The 17,650-nt window shown below is 42.1% G+C and overlaps 1 protein-coding gene across 3 annotated transcripts in view; it reads left to right on the forward strand.

Moving 5' to 3' along the window:
* NR2C1 (nuclear receptor subfamily 2 group C member 1) overlaps positions 1–17,213 on the forward strand; it is a 781,592-nt gene extending 764,379 nt beyond the window's left edge. For all 3 annotated transcript variants that reach the window (XM_044087641.1, XM_044087639.1, XM_044087640.1), the window contains one exon: positions 15,509–17,213. In XM_044087641.1, coding sequence (XP_043943576.1) covers positions 15,509–15,674 — 166 coding nt within the window. In that variant the 3' untranslated portion in view covers positions 15,675–17,213. The remainder of the gene's footprint in view (positions 1–15,508) is intronic.
* Positions 17,214–17,650: the final 437 nt, after the last annotated feature.

The raw sequence follows: 17,650 nt of genomic DNA on the forward strand, positions 1-17,650 counted from the left end.
TGAGCGTCTCTTGGCAATGATCCCTAGTGACTTGGGATATTGTTGAGGAAGGGGTGGTCCAAAGAGGAGGTGGGGGGTTGACCTGGCTGAGCTGCTGTGAGGCAGGGGCGATAGACTACACCATCCCCATTGCACCCCCCCCCCTTTGGATGTAACAACATTGCTGTGAGGAAAGGGGGGAGAGATGAAGAGATGGCTGATCCCCTGGGATGCTTTTTTTTATCCACAACCAGTCCCAGCAATACCAGAGCAAGTCTGGGGGGTTAGGAGATCAGCTGGTAGACCTGGTGTGGACATGGGGCACTGGGGTGTTGGGATGGTGGAATGATGTAAAGGGACAGAAACAAAATTATGACCTTGAAGAGAAAGAAAGATAGCAAGGCCACAGACACCTTACAATGTTGGCTTTGCCTGGCTTGGACTCGTCAACTAGCAGGTGAGTCTCCAAGCCTCCATCAGTGGCTTTAATGGCTCGGTTATCCTAGTCACTTAGGAGTTTAAGACCTGCTGACTTGGAGAAGCTACAGTGGTCCTTCATAAAACCCAAATGTAGTTGAGACTGATTTCTTCAGCTTCAGGTCCTCAACCTGTGACTTCAGCTCCATCAAGCTGGCTTCTTCCCTTTGGCAGTACTGGTCGGAGCCATCACCTTGACCAGTTTCGACTCTTACCCTGGGCTTAATCCTCGGTTCAGACAGTTCTGGAGCTGTGAGGACCTCAGAGCCAGCATGTCAAGATGGGTTTCTATGTCTGGTTCGAAGCTTCATGTTTTAGAGTCATCCCTTCAGCTTGGTGCATCTGCTGTAGTTAGTTCATCTAAAATCTCTGGATAGTTCATCTAAAAATCTCAGCATCAGGCAAGCTGGAATGATTCTGCAATTTGGTACATCTTTTGGATCCTAGGTGTGTGGGCCCTGTGGTACCAGCTTCAGCTTCTGCTTTTGATATTTTAGAGAGGATGCTTTCCCATGAGGGAAAGGAGTGGTGGGCTGCAACTGGTATCCCCTGTTCGATGTCTATACTTGTGGACACGCATTAGACTGCTCTGGGACATCTCACTGTGGGTGGACTCCAATTTACCCTGCCCTGCTCTGAGAGCCCCCTGCTTCTTCTAACCCCCCATTCAAATTTTCCTGGGTGAGCAGTCTCAGGCAAGAGGCAGTACAAGAGAAAGCACCTAGATTCTCCAGAGGAATCCCTCATGAGGATACTGACCTCAATGAAAGAGAAGGGTCTCCTAAATCCCCCTATGTTGACACCTTGTTTGGCGATCTTTTGGAGCAGCTTCACTTATGTGTGGTTTGGACTGCCAAAGCCCCATTTCTGGAGGAGCCAGTATTTTTGGAGGCCTTTGGGGTGGGCCCATCCACATGCTGGATGGTTCCCCCTTCCAGACGTACTTAGTGACCTGGTATCCAGGAGTGCATGGGATGTACCCAATGTGGTGGAACCAATCCTGAAGAAACTGAACAAGATTCTGGAGCCTCCCAAGGACTGGCAACACTGGAGTAAGGGTCCTGCCATTGAAGCTGTTGTTGTGGTGGTGGCCACTAAAAAGGACATCTTGGAAGAGAGTTGGCTGGTTCATCACCTGAATAGGGAGTCTTCAGCATTGGACCAGTTAGAAAAGCACTCCTGTGCCTCAGCCATGTGTGCGCTAACAGCATTAAACTACCTCTCTAGCTTGAGGAGAATTCAGTGGGACATTGAGTCAGAAGTGTCAAGGGTGATTAAGACACAGTAGGATCATAGGAAGTTACTAGGCTATTGGCCATGAGGCCCTTATAAGCCTAGCCAAGAGTTCAGCCCATGTTTAGACAAGTCAGCACCCAAAGCCTCTGTCCAGCAGGGACACAGGTGGAATCCCAGGGGTGTATTTTCTGTTTCCTATCCATTTATCCAGGTTGCACTTAAAAAGGGATAATGAGGTACTCTGCTTGACGTGGAGAGGGAGTCAATTCCACAGATGGAGTCTCTGGGATACAAATCTGTCATGCCAACAAGTCCTATTGATGTCACAGAGCAGGCTGAAGTCACGTGAGTGGGTTACTTGAGTGGAGCTTGACTTGCAGATATGCAGCAGTCCCATCATGGCGGGGTCTGAGATTGCTTTCTGTGCCAGACTGAGGTCACCTCTGAGGAGTCTCTTTGAAACTGAGTAGGGAAACAAGGCTTTTAGCCTGTCTGTCTAGGGTAGATGTTTGAGGCTTTGGATTCTCCTGGTGAGGAACCTCTGTGGTCTCCAGCTGCTGCATGTGCTTTGTGAGGTACATGCCGAAGGAGGTGTTGTACTCAAAAATTGGCCTTATAATAGAAGAATACAGGGATGTTATGACATCATTGTCCCTGGATGAGATACCCTTACTTATGAGGTGAGTCATGTAGAAAGCTTTCCATACAACTGAAGCAACATGGTGGTCAAAAGTCAGGTTGCTGTCAACCTGGGTGCCCAAATCCCTCACAATTGATTGCATGCTTAGGACATTGATATTAATGTGATAATTTGTGGGGATGTCACTCTCCCCAAAGGGGAAGATGATGCATTTTTTGGCATTCAGCTTGAGGCCATGTTTCTGGTACAAATCATTTGTTTGGATGAGACCCTCTTGGAGGACGTCCACATCACTTGTGGAATTAATGACGGTGCCCAGCTTACAGTCATCTACAGACTTGGTCAGCCATAGCTCACTGGTTTTGGCCTGTAACTCAGAGAAGTATATCCTGAATAACAGAGGCCCAAAGTCCGATTCCTGGGGTATGCTGCTTGTTAGGGATCTACTGCTTGAGGTGGCTTCCCCTATTTTGATTAGATGGGTTCTATCAGTGAGCCAGTTTGCTACCCATCTGGTAACATATGGATTGATGCCTAGTTGAGAGAGTTTATTATGCCCAAGTGGGAAATAGTGTTGAAGGCTTTGGCCAGGTGAAGGTAGGTGGTGTGTACCTTTTTCCCCTCATCCATGGCTTTGGTGACTCTCTCAAAGAAGTCAACCAGATTTAACATGCATGACCTCTCCTTGACAAAGCCAAACTGTATGTGGTCGAGTGTTTGCACATTGCCAATGTCCCTGTTAATGAGGTCCACAATAATCTGTTTCATGGCCTTGCAGATCAGGCTAGTTAGGCTGATGGGTCTATAATTTCCCAGATCAGTGGACGCTCCACATTTGTGTAAAGGGGTGACAGTGGCTGTCCTCCACTCAGCTGGGACAAAGCTGGTACGCAGGCTTTGGTTGAATAGGGTGCCTAATGGTGCTGCAAGTTCATGTCTGTGATCATGTAGGATGCAGCCTGGGATGTTATCATTCCCATGGAGGCTGTATTTTTTGCCTTTGAGAGGCCAGTGTTGACCTGTTCTCCAGAGATAAGGGGTGGGGAGGTACTGGGAATGTCCTGATTTACTGATGGGGGGGAATAGAGGGGTGAAGTTTTTGCTGAATCTGTCAGCCAGAGGGTTGGTTATATATACAGCATTTCTGTATGTGGTATTCTTGACCACCAGTTCTGAACAGATCTGGGTGCTTCCTTTGAGATTGCGGACATATGTGAAGAAGTTCCCCGGCTGCTTAAGAGCTGCATTTGAATTGAGGAAGATGATTACTGATCACAGGCAGGTATGCCCTAGCTCCTCCAGCCCAGGTTGTGATGCCACACTGAATAGTCCTCTGTATCGCAGGAGAATGGAAAGACATTCTAGTTTATTGAGTTCTGATGAAGTTCCAGATTGGAAAGAAAGCGCTCAACTCTGAATTTTGCGAGGTCCATGGAATAAAATTACGTGCTTTTTGGTCCATTGGTGTGTTGAAATTGGTACTGTTTCATCTGCTGAAACTTCAGTTTTGTGTGTTTTTTCACAGTTGGTCTTTTGGATATTTGTATGTGAAGAAGGCCTTATGATTGTTCCTAGTAGATGTGGCCAATTTGGACTTGATGTTGGCTTTAGAAGATTTCACTAGTGCTCTTATTTGCTTGTTCAGGCTAAGGAGAAATTGCTTCCAATTGGGCACCTGCTCCTTTTTGGTCCTGGACAGCAATTGTTTCCTTTTGTTATATAGTTTACTTATTGTAGATGTCCACCAGACAGGTTTACTCTTCCTTGCGGAGGATGATTTTGTCCTGTTGGTTATTCCTGATTCCATGCATCTATATAAATGCTCGTATAGTACTTTGGTGTAGATTTGGACAGTGGTGCCACTTCCAACGGGGGTGGGGGTGGGGCTGTGAAGCTGTTTATACCTTTCCGTCAGGAGGTTGTAATCAGCTTTGGAGAAGTTTTTTTTGTTTGACCCTAGCTAGAGGGGGGGGGGGGGTCAGAGGAAATGGTGACTTCGAAAGTGACCACTTTGTGGTTGGATCTTACCAGGGAGGATGATACTGTAGGGGTGCTGCAGTGGTTACTCATGTGGGGGTATCGACTAGCTGTTCCAAGGCATTTGCATTGATAAAATCAAGGAATCTGTGGGCATTTCTGTTCTGGCATGAGTAGTTTCTCCAATCTATGGTTGGGCATTTAAAGTTGCCCAGGATCAGTGTGAAGGACTGAATCTTGATAGATTCAAAGAGATCCAGATAGGTAGAATGGGCATCTTCAGTTAAATTTGGGGGCCTGTAGCTAGCTATGATTTGAATAGGGGTCTTGTCAATGGTTAACTGCACTTGGAGTGTCTCCTGGGTGTCATACTGTTTGACCAGCCTGAAGGTGTGTGTGTCTTTAATATATATTGAAACTCCACCTTCTTTGGCTTTGCTGCCCACAGTATGAGGTCTGAATATATGATAGGATGAGTAACCAGTTAAGGCTGGGGTACCCTCCGTGGCTTTGAACCATGTTTCTGTGACTGCACAAATGTCAGCATCTTCCAGGGTTATGAATGCTTGGAGTGAGTGCAGTTTCATGTTTAGACTCATAGCGTTTAGCAGCATGACCTTTAATTTGCATTTTGTAGAAATTTTTATGTTGGTAGTATCGACCTCATGATTTTTCCTAAAAAAGGCATTATGGGGGAGCAAGGACCTTTGCCAGAAGCCTGAAGCCCAACTGAGACAGATGCAGGCCATCTCTAGCAAAGCATCGTGGTCTGTCGATCATATCTTCCCAGGCTGTCAGGTACTGGATCCCCATGGAATGACACCAGAAACTAAGCCAATTGTTAAAGTCAATCATTTTCTGTTTGTTTTGAGGCATAATTCTGGGTGACAGTAGAATGCTGCTTAAGGCTAGGGACATACCTGCCTAGGACACATATTCAGCGAGCTCAATCATGTCTCTCTTCATATAGTCCAGGGAGGTACGTCTTAAGTCATTCATGCTAACATGGACTATGACAGAGTCATAGTACCTGTTGTTGAGAGACTTGAGTGCATGTGTGATATGGTGGATTCTGGCACCTGACAGGCAACTAACTGTGACTTTCTCTTTATCCAGCCTAGTGAGAGGCACATCTGTATGTCTCACAATGGAGTCTCTTTTGACTAATATGTTGGGGTTATGGTTAGGCCTTAGTGGTTGCGAAACACAGGTGTGTGGACTATGCGTGTTATGTGGTGTGGAGGGTTGTGGAGCTTGCATGTGTTTTTGCCTCTGAGGTCTCCTTTGTTTGGGTTTATTTTTGTTGAGAACTTCTGCATATGTGGGTGTGTGTTGTCTAGTTGTGGGTGATGTTTGAGGTGTAGTGATTGTGTTGACAGCCTTCTCAGTGCCCAATATACTGGCTTGTGAGGGAGAGAGCGTAGGCTCTAGGTTCTTAATGTAATTCCATCTCTCACAAATTGTGTTCTTAGGTGGTAGTAAATGGCTGTCCATGTACATGAGGCAGTTGCTGCACTGTCTCAGGATGCCCATATCAACCAGGCTGGCAGGAGAAACCGTAGGAAATTGTCCATCCATATTTGTCAGAATCTGAGGAGAGAGGCCAGGGAGAGCTAAGGGGTAGGCCTACAGCCCAAGTGCTTAAACCAAAATTAAGAAACTTAGAATAACACAATTTAATCAGGCTAAAAACAAGCAGTAGTACGTGCAGCAGAAAAGATGCAGTTGAACACTTTAGAGAACAAGTAGCAGAAAAAACAAGATGAAGTAATAGAATAGGAGGAGGAAACACAAGTACTGTAAAAGTAGCTGAATAAAGTGTTTTTTTTTTATTTTAGTAAAGCGAAAAGGGAGAAAGGAGAAACAGAAGATAATTCAAGGTTAAGACACTAAGGGGGTTGGCCTTCCCAAATGTTTTTTCTGTATTAGGTAGAATGAGCTAATGAGACTGGACTGGGAATGTCTCAGATCAAATTTACAGTAGGGGCGGGCAACTGCAAAGCCACCAAGTTTAAGAACAAGACAATAGTGGGAAGAGAGGGTGGGAAACTATGCTACAGCTACTAGCTACAGTATTTTAGACAGAAAAAATCCAAAATCTCAAAAGACTGTGGAGACTCAGTTGTCCATCTTGTAGTCTATTGCCAATATGTCCATGCGTCTGCTTTTTAACACAGCTGACTACATGTCTAAAGCTGCTTGCTCCAGCATTGCCATGCATCACCACATTTGAAGTTGTGTAATTTTGTGGACTGCTTCAGAGCATCCTTTATTAACTCCACCTACTATGTCTTTTTACTTTTTGGGCCTAAGGTTAAGGACACTTTGACCAGGAGCGAGCAGGATGGAAAGACGTTGTCTGCCATTGCAGTACATTTTATTACCACTCAATGGACCTTCTCTCAGAACTAGAAGTGGGAAAATGTCTCTTCATCAGAAATGTGCAGCAGCCTTTTCAGGAAGCTTCTTTGTGGCTACAGTGGAGGTTACCTGCATAGTAGGGGTGGTCTGCAGAACTAGAGCTTCTGCAGAGCTTTCTCGAGAAGGCCCTTTCAGTGGCCCAGAGCGGTTGCCTGACTGTCTGACTCTGGACGTAGTTGAGAGTGTTTGGCTCTAGACCCAGAAGCTTAGGAGAGTATGACCTCAGATGCATGAGTGTTAACAGTCATATCCAGCGGTTATCCATTCCATTTTTAGGCGCTCCAAAGGTAAATCCCAAATATCTTCCAGATGTGCTACCCCATCACAAAAGGGATGCAGCCATTGAAATTCAGAAGCTGTTAGTAAATTGAGTCATCTAAGAAGTCCCACCAGTCCAATATTTATCCGGGGTCTGTTCAAGGTTCTTTTTGGTTGCAAAGAACAACAAGGACCTCAGGCCACTTTGGATTTCAGCAAGTTGAACTGCTTTGTCAAACAGACAAAGTTCTGAATGGTCATGGTGCAGTCCATTCTGCCTGTCTTGAGGAAGGACGGATGGATGTGCTTGACTAACCTCAGGGACACCTACCATCATATAAGGATAGTGAGGCATTCCAGGAGGATTATGCATTTCTGTCTGGGAGCCATTCATTGTCATTTCAGAGCTCTGCCCTTTGGTTTCACCACAATGCCCCTGGGTGTTCAACAAGTGCATGCCAATCGTAGCGGCCTGGCTTAGGCTGTAGGGGGTCCAGGTCTTTCATTACCTGGATGATTGGTTCCTAACTGCCTCTACAAAAGCATCTTTGGTCAAGGTCATGGACACCTTACTCCATCTGTGCAGTTCTGCAGGATCACGATCAGCTATCAGAAGTCCAGTCTTCACCCTGTTCAGACACTTTGTAGTACTCGTAGAATTCACAGGTTGTCACTTTGAAGCAGTTTCTTAAATTACAAAACTTCCAATTTCCAGAGTATATACCCCTTGTTGCCAAGCTATTTCCTTGCTGTCTTACAGAAATCCTCTGGTGTCACTTGGGATCAAACTCATAGGGCACATGGCAGCTTCCATCTGCTTAGTTCTCCTGGTGAGGTGCCAAATATGGGCTCTGCAGTGGACACTTGTGGTTCACTGGTCTTATTTGACTCATCTGATGGAGTTTCCCATTATGTTGGTGAACGTGTGTCAAGAGCAAGTCAGGTGGTGGTTGGAGTCTCCCCTGGTGTCCACCAGGAGACACCCCGCATGGTGGGCACAGTCACAACAGGTGCCTCTCTTCAAGGGGGGGCATTTTGAAAGGAGGACTGTCCAAGGGACCTGGTCCACATCCAAGGGCAATCTTCACATCAATGTCTTGGAGATGAGAGCTGTCCTCCTTGCATTAGATGCCTTTCAGGACTGTCTCTCGAAGGGTGTGATCTTCTCATTTCAGAGAGACAATATGTTTGTTGTCTGGTGTCTGAACGAAAAGGGATGAACCCATTCTTACCACCTTTGTTGGGAAGTCATGGGCAATTTCATCTCAATGGTTTCTGGTTGTAATGCCTATGCCCGGAAGATCCAACATTTTAGCAGTCATCTTGAGCAGGAACATTCTTTTTCCTCACAAGTGGTCCCTGAATCCAAGAGCTGCAGCTCAGATTATTCAGCACTGGGGCACTCCATGTTGCAGCCAGTTTGCTTCCCCATCCAACACCTAGTATAGCAGCTATTATTCCTTAGTTCCACCTCAGGGACAGTAACCCCAGGATGCCCGATGCCCTTTTGGGTCTCCTGTATGCATATCCTCCAACCGAGTTGATAAAGTTTCTTCAGTAGGCTTCCAATTGTGGAGCGACTGTGATCCTCATTGTTCCCTTTTGGCCCCATCAGATGTGGTTCCCCTTTCTTTGGTCTTTTCTGAGGTACTCTTCTTGGGTCTCAGATCTCATTCTGGATCTGGTTTCTCACCTGACTTGCTTGGATCTGCTCTACGTTCAGATGCGTAGATTAACCGCATGGTTTCTTTAATTCCCTTAATGGCCAGAGATCCCATGCTTTCAGAGAGAGCGGTGCATATTTTGTCTTCTCAGAAGGTGTCTGCTCATAGAGTATATGCTAGTAAGTCAAAATGATTTGCCTTCTAGGCTAACTCTAAAGGTTTGGAACCTTTCTCAGCTCCTTTGGAGGTGATTCTGGACTCTCTTGCTTACTTGTCATTCAGGATTCAGTTATTCTGCTATTAAGGTACAATTAATAGCTATTTCCAACTTTTACATTGGCAGAGAAAATATGCCATTGGTGACTTTAAAAATTTCAAAGGCATTTTTCAAGAGTAACTTTTTGTTGCATCCTCTGGTCCAGAATCCTGTTCTGCCATAGGACTCGCCTTTTATGCTTCAAGTGCTTACTATATCTCCGTTTGAGACTTCCAGTATGGTTGATTGAAGCTGTTGTCTTGGAAAACCTTATTTTCCGTGGCTGTTACCTCCACCAAGAGTAAGTATCAGAACTGCAGGCCCTATCCTCATTACCTATGTATTCTGAACAGATCCTGCTTTTCTCCCAAAGGTGGCAATGGGGAACAATTTGAATCAGACTGTTCACTTGCCAGTGTTCTTTCCTGAACTTTCCAGTAAAGAAGAGTATTTACTTCATTGCCTTAACATCCATAGACAACTAAGGTTTTATTTTTGACAGAACCAAGTCTTCAAGGAAGTCTAAACAATTGTCTGTTTTCTAAACAATTGTCTGTTTTTCAAAGTCCTGTTTGGGTGTGCCAGTGTCTTAGGTTACTCTGTCCAAGTAGCCGTTTGACTGTATTACATTTTGGTTTAGTTATAAATTGAAAAGTGTTTCTACTAGAGCTATAGCTATTTCTACAGCTTTTTTTCCTCCAGAGCTGCTTTGGATGATATTTGGGTGCTTGCTACTTGTGTGGGTCCTCACACATTTCTGTCCCATTACAAATTGGACATTAATGTGAGGTCTGGGGACTCTTTTGGTTCCACCATATTGTGCAATGTGCTTTTCTATGACCTCCCTAGGGTGTTACATGGTTGGAGACTCTGTCCCACAGGTTAAAGCCAGACAGAAAAAGACAGCATCAGGTACAAAGTTTATGTACTCACCATAATGATAGTTCTGTGTTTTCTCTTTCTGTTTGGTTCAACCTTCCCTCCCACCTGCTCCAGCCTTGTAGGCATGTATCTCGATCATGGGATGACTAAATTGAGAAGGATTGTGATCCTTTCCTAGTGTTTTCTTTTGGTATTACATGATCAAAACTTTTGCAGAGAGGGGTAATTCTAGTTGGGTGAGGCATTATGGGTTGAGGTGGCAGAGCTGAGGAGCTGAAGTATTTAGGATATGGCCACTCTGATCTGAGACACATCCGATAACCCATAGGTTGAACCAGATGGAAAGCGACACTACAGATCTATTGTTGTGGTGAGTACAAAACTTTCATTTTTTTTGCTGTTAACTCATGCTTACTGCACGTGGGAATGTTTGTAATATGAGGCTTTACTTCCAAAGGCTTCACTAAAAAGAGGCTTTGCACAGTCAGACTTTCGCTGTAATTAAAGAGAAATAAATAATTTAGTTTTGGTCAGTAGAAGCCATTCTTATTATAAGAGTCCTAAGCTTGATGGCAGTGCCCTTTGCACGGTATTTTACCAGAGTGCTTCGGTGCTTGCAGAAAATTCAGTGGTCCTAATTTAAACATCCTATGAGCCTTCATGTCAGAATTTCAGTGCATGCAGATCTCATCGCAAGTATTTGTTGCACACTCCAAACCTAACTCTGGATAGTATAGTCAAATTTCCCTACCCTTGTAGTAGTTGCTACAGTGCCTCTGCATCAGGGATGGTGGTGGTGGGGGGGTGCATTGACAAGGGCTGGTAGTCCAAGATGTATGATCACTGTCAGAAGTCAGCTTATACATAGATAAGGGCAGTCCTCTTCACACTTCAAGCCTTCAAATCTTCTGGTCCAGGAGTGCAATAGCCATTCACACTGATAACATGACAGTGGTTTACAGTCTACAAGCAGAAGTAAACTTACTCCTACCCCCTCGGCCGAGAAACAGAAGGTGTGGGAATAAGCTCTGTCAACAAACCACTATGTGATTGTCAGTTATGTTCTTGGGAAAACTGGTTATCTAGTTGTTGCTTACCTCATTCAAGCTTATAGCACCTTTTTTGTATACTTCCTGTTAATACTCATAGCACCTTATGGCATCCAGATTTTTTTGGGTCTGGCTTCTGTAACTTAGCAGCCTACCTAATAATTGGCAATATTCAAAAGGGCAAGGATTTATTAACAAAACAAACCTTCCTACCCACATTGTTGCCTCCATTGTCCCTGAGAATTTAGTTCCCGTGAAATCACTTTCGAACAAGTCTTAGAACCCCTTTCAAAGGTTAAAAATAATACTTCCATGGGGCTGGACAATATAGCAGACTGCATTCTTATCAGTGCCAAGTGTGCACTGTGATGAGCCCATACTTAAACTGTTCAACCTCAACCTATCTACAGGACTTGTTCCTGACACCTGGAAAACAGCCAGTTTGACTTCCCTACAGAAGGGTGGTCCTTCTACAGACCCAGATAATTGTATGTCCATCAGACTCGCATGCAAAGTCATGAAGTGTGTCATTTGTTCAGATATAGGCAACCTTGCTGATCTGGATCCCTGTCAGTTTGGTTTTGTGAATGACAGGTACTGTCTCCTGAACCTAGTAAGCTTATTTGAACAGGTTGTGGGGTTGTGGACAATAGTCATTCTGTGCACACTGCTTGTTTTGACCTGGCCAGGGCTTTTGACACTATCCCCCGTGCTGTTCTTATTGAAAAATTAGAAAAACTTAATGTAAATCCCTACATTGCCTGCTGGATTGCAAATTGGTTATCCAGTAGATTTCAGATTGTGAAAGTTGGTGGTTCCCTTTCTAAATATAAAAATGTAACAAGTGGGGTACCACAGGGATCAGTTCTACACTCTTCTGTTTGGCATTTATTTTGTGGACATCCAAGTCAATATCCCAGAAGTGTGGTTCACCAAGTTTGCTGATGACTGCAAATTGGGCACTGTTATCCACTCATCCATTGATACTAAACAGCTCCAGAAAGGGCTAGAATATACGCATACATGGTGGATCTAAATGGTCTCAAACAAAGTGAAAAACAAATGCAGCACAGTAGCATTTAGCATAAAGGATGCTACCACCTCATATATTATAAGTGGTTCACCTCTTCAGACAGATACAATCATAAGATACCCAAGTACTTATGTAGATAACTCTGTCTCTCAGTCAATTATCATCATTTCCACCATAGTCAAGAAATTCATCTGTGTGGCCCATTTGGTTTCCAAGGGAATATCTTCAAGATTCAGAGAAGTTTTCCTACTACTGTACACTTCCCTTATCAGACTCCTCACTGAATACAGTGCCCCCTTTGGTATGAAAAAATCCAAGTGCATCACCCAGTCGGAAAGGCCCCAAAAATGTATAACCAAGAAAATTAAATGTCTTAAATCTTTACAACTCTCTATGTATGCAATGGCCTACAATTTGCTATGAGATTACATGCATCTTGCTTTTCAAGCCATGAAAGATTCAGCTTTATTTGCCCTCCTATTTTTTTGCAAAACCAGTGGCTCTACAAACATCCACAATAGGGCCCTAAATCTACACCAACAAATACGTAAGACTTGCTAGAGACAGGTTCATAACTCAACATATTTCTAGCTTGTGGAATAAGTTACTTGTACAGGTCAAACAATGTACCTCTTTGGTTATCTTAAGGCTAGTCTTGATGACTGGAAGGGGTAGATACAAATTTACTCCAGGGTTATCGTGTGTACCTATGTTCTATCTGGGAGGTGAACACTATTAGGTGCTTGAAAAGGGTCTGCTTAAAGGTGTATATGGCTAGGCATCTTATGGTCTCCATGATCGTTTGCCTAGCATGTTCCTATTTTCTTAAGATTGTTAATCTAGGGTGTCCTGCAAAAAAATAAATTAATCACTTTTTGCCACATATTATTCGTATTTTCATGTTTGTGTTCCCATTTTCATAACTGAGAGACCTACATGCTATTGAGGGGTATGGTGTGAAATGTCATAGTGGGATGCAGAAAAATTCATTGCCCGAGCCCATTTATATCACACTATAACTGAGATACAGCTAGTTGTTTATTAGTAGTTATGAAAATAAGAAATATTTCCTTAGGTACTTCATTCTTCAAAAAACAAATGACTTGTTTGTTAGATATTGTTGAAGAAAACCTATTGATATTTGCATTGTTAATTGCACATCTGGAGAGATGATCAATATTATTTCTATTGGTAATTAAAGCCAAAAGAAGAAGATTTCTATTGGTAATTATACAGTCAACCTTATGTTTTAATATTTCTGTAAACATCGCAATAAACATGCACTCAGAGAGGAATTTCTTCTTGTCATGTGAAAACTAAAGTCTGGTGAACAAAGTGTTCTAACAGTATATGTCTAGGTTGTATAATTTCCAAGATTTGACAATGTGTTTGTGAGTGTTTGGCAAAAAAAAAAATATGCGTGTCTGTGTCTTATAATTTATTATAGTACTTATGGAAATACTATGAATGCACTGATTGTTATTGTTGTAAAGTTTAATTATTACTGATAACATTGCTGTCTGTACGGTTTTAATAACTTTTATTCACAAAATATTTATATTTGTTTATATTATGCTTGTTAAGTTGATTTTTCACGAAATACTCTGGAATATAAGGATATATGTGGGTTGGCAGAGCTGTGACATTCTACACCACATAGGTATTAATGAGCTACTGATGCCTCACATGTGGTTCATTAGTCCAGTAGTGACACAGACGTTCCTCTGTCACTGGAGGACAAGCCTTGTTATGAGGTGCTTGCACCTCTGCCAGAACCATCTGCAGTAATGTCTTTTTTCTCATCTCTCCACCAAAAGCACCATCTGCAGTAATATCTTTTTTCTCATCCCTCCACCAAAAGAATATCCCAGGAAAGCTGTTGTTCAGAAATGGCTCCCAGGACTCCTTTACACTTTCTCCCATTTCTCCTTATTTCAAAATTAATTCAGAAACCCAGGCAGAACATGTCCAAACTCATTGTCATAGCTATGTCTTGGCCTTAGTAAATTTTGTTCTTGCTCAGGTGTCATTTCCTGGAGAAACATCTCCCTCTGCAGTCCATTATGTCCTTGTTCTCGCATTCCTCCACCAAGCCCTATCCACGCTTCCACTTTCATCAACTAAATGCATGTTTTCTCCAATTCCACTGATGGGCAGAGACCCTGTTTACCTTTCTAGCATTGTCCAAATCTACTGCTGTGGTTAAGTGCATAGCTTTAGCTTCTTGAATCATTGCTGTATGGTACAAGGGTAGTGGTAAGTACAAGAAGTTTTTTTCAATAGTTTTAATGAGTGAGGTACTTTATTTTAGAACCACAGTTACTTTCTGGAATAATATAGCTCAGAGAAGTCCACGGTTTGGCTGTCTTGTTATAAATAGTTGATACTGGGGGAATTGGTCACGTCCAGTATGTGTATTCATTTTCAGAAATAACATTACTGGATTGGGGTGGTAAACTGCAGTTGGTAGATAGTGAGGATTTAATTTATTAATGCATCCTAAGGGAGTATGTTCCATTTGCAGAGCCTGAATATGTAATCATGTTGCAGTATATTTTAGAACCAGTCTTCACTGTCAGTAGATGAATAAGTAGTACAGTTGTCTTTCATGCCAGGAAGATCAAAAGGATGTGGGGGTCTGTTCCCACTCCAGGTGCTTGGATTTATTTTCGGGTAGTAATGCTCTAGTTTAGCATAAGGTGCTGCTGAGGTACCATCCTTCAGACAAGACTTAAAACAAGGTCCCACCTGCCTGACCTGATGTTAGCTCATGCAGCTGCAAAACAACCCTTCTCACTTTCTGGGAATTTTCCTAATGTCCTAGACAAATTTTCAGTAGTCAGTATGAATACCACTTGTCCCCAGTGGAAATAGGTGGTGCTTAGTGGGATTAACGTGGTGAACAAAAGTTAAGGCCACTAAATAAATAAATGAAGTAGTGGTCTGGACAGCATATGGATTAGCAGTGTCTGCTGTATTAGCTGATGATAAGCATGTTGTGGTGTGGGATGTTTGCACTATTTTGTTTCATTTCAGCACTCCCAGCTCTAGAGTATTTTTTATTAGCATCATTATAATTACCAGTTAAAACTGTCATGCTGACTGATGTCAGCACAGTTAACCAGCATCAAAAGGACTGGCATATATTGTAGTTTTTACTCTGGCTTGTATTTGTTGTTTGAGTGATTGCTATATAAAATGTTATTACTGATGATCAGCAACTTAGCTGATATTGAATCTGCTGCATGTCAGTCAGCAGAGATGAGCAATAAATGAAATTGAACTTGTTTATTTATGGGAGGCCTTAGCAACAGTCCTAGTGTTGAAATGCCTCTGCATGAGTGTCTCCTCCTTGTACAACAGAGCATTGCTTGCACATTCATACAAGTCAGTAAAAAACAATTCTCCCTTCCTTACGTCATGTGTAACAGAGAAAAAAAGAATACTGTAACTTGTATGTATGGGCTGTATAAAGATGTATATTTGCATGTGTAAAGATAATTGCCATTGATTGGGTGGTTGAACCATTCTGTATTGTATATTAAACATTATTGAAGAGCAGTATATTGAGTCAGATGTTTGAATGCCACATATTGATGATGTGTAAGACTAACGTATTATTTTATTTTATTTAAGAGTGTCAAGGCTTCTGGTGAGACTGCCTGCGTTAAGGCTTCTGAATGCCTGCATTACAGAAGAATTGTTCTTCACTGGGTTGATAGGGAATGTGCAGATTGACAGCATCATTCCATATATTCTGAAAATGGAAACAACAGACTACACTACACAAGTCATTAACTGAAAGGAACAAGTAGATTTCAGAAAACATCTAAATGAAATCTAACAAAAAATGTGTGTTTGAAGGAGAATCAAGAACATTAAGAACTTGAGAACGAGAAAAAGACGATTAACCTTCAAAAGTAATTATTGCTGTAAATTTCTGAAAAGTATACTGGCACAATGGTTCTCTATTTTTTTCTGAATAATGCTGTAGAGAGTAATTTCTAAGGAGGCAGCAGGACCTGATGCAGTTTATATGAATGTGTTGTGACACGGATTGCTACTCTTATATACTTAAATAATTTTCATCCAGTACTTTATTTCAAACCAGATGATCGGTCACAGCCTAATTTGAGTAGCTAAGTGTAGTATTGACCATGTTTTGCCAAGTCTGTAAAAGGTTTATTACAAATTAACACCCCCGCCCCCTCCCCACACACACACTTCAACTCACAAAAGTGTGCTTTTTATGATTTAATTCTTTCAGCAGCTTACAAAAATTGATGCAGTAAGTAAAATGCTTGAGTTGATTTCTAGTTGTACTGGAAATGGGCCACATCATATAATATGTATACCTACTGAATTATTAATTACATGTTCTTCCAGTGAGTCCTTTAAATTTGCGTTTTTCACTGATGGTTGTGATTTTTTTTTATATTTATTTTCTTTCTCTTGGCTGACCTTATCCCATTTGGCAGCAATTTAGTGTTTGTAAAAGAAACCATTTATAACCACAGTCATTTACTCATTCAGGACAGGAACAAGTGAGCAATTGGAGTAATGATAAAATACAATTATTTGTAAATATGTAAAATTGGTATTTTATTAAGAAAGTAATTTGCAGCAGATAAATTGATTACAGACAAACTGTTTCATTGCAGGCACCAAGTATCAAATGTCATGTTTGGTTTGCAGATGGATTGTTTTGGGTTTCATGAATGCACATAGTGAAAACACAGTGTTTTCATTTATTCAGAACATTACTGTGAACTCATACTGTACAAAAACTTCTATTTTTTTTCATGTGGTGTGTGCCCCTTTACTGCTCCTGCCATTGGTTCATTTTAATTAACGCCAAGGTCACTGTAGGTCAAGGAGAGGGATGTAGTGACTTTGGTATGTCAGTAACTTGCACATCCAGTACAACAAGCTGTAATGTAAATGGTTATTCTTGAAATTGTACAAATCCAATACAGACCTTACACATTATCATCTTCATCTTGGCCCCTTACCACCTTGTGAATGATTTATTTATTGACATTAACCCAGGCGTTTGACAGCAGTTCTTTTTTAACATTCCATTTCATGTCTGCCTCTACCAGTAGCTTTGCAGTACAGTCAGCTATTGAGATAGCAGGGTATTGGTCTCGCTTTTGTGTAAATGCTACTGTAAATGTCTTTGAACCAGAGTAGAAGTGTAAATTCTATTTTGATTGTATTTTTAAAGATATTGTAAATTTTTTATTATAGAAAAATCCTGAACTTTGTGTTTAATTCCTTGTAGATATGTGAGCAGTAACTTTCTGTGTATTAAATGTATGTTGATCATGCATTGCATAAACATCTATGAATCTTTGTAGCATTATTTGATAGTGTTACCTGCTGAAGCAGTTCTTACCCACCAGATAGGGGATTTTTTTGATAGGTGAGTAACAGGGCCTTGCACTATTACTTGAGTTCAGAAGCAAGACAGTGGCATATGGTTGGGAGGGAAGCTGTGTTTGAGAGGAGACCTGCAAAGTTGTGGCCCAGGAGAACTGATGGTGGATTTTATTATCACATTGAGCCTTCACCTGCACTAAGAAATGTGTAGGATGCTATTTCTGTGTGCACAGGAGTGGCATTGCCTCTGTCCAAGTACACAAAATGGTGGTGAGGTGGTGGTAGTAGGAGGGTTGTGGAGAAAAGAAGCCAAGTTGTCATGCCATTAATGACCTGGTCTGATATTAGTAAGGTAGGAGTACCATCAGAGAGCTTGGAAGAACAGAATGGGACAAA

The sequence above is a fragment of the Protopterus annectens genome, chromosome 11.part0, assembly GCF_019279795.1.
Source record: "Protopterus annectens isolate FY-2018-M chromosome 11.part0, PAN1.0, whole genome shotgun sequence".
Classification (NCBI taxonomy): Eukaryota; Metazoa; Chordata; order Ceratodontiformes; family Protopteridae; genus Protopterus; species Protopterus annectens.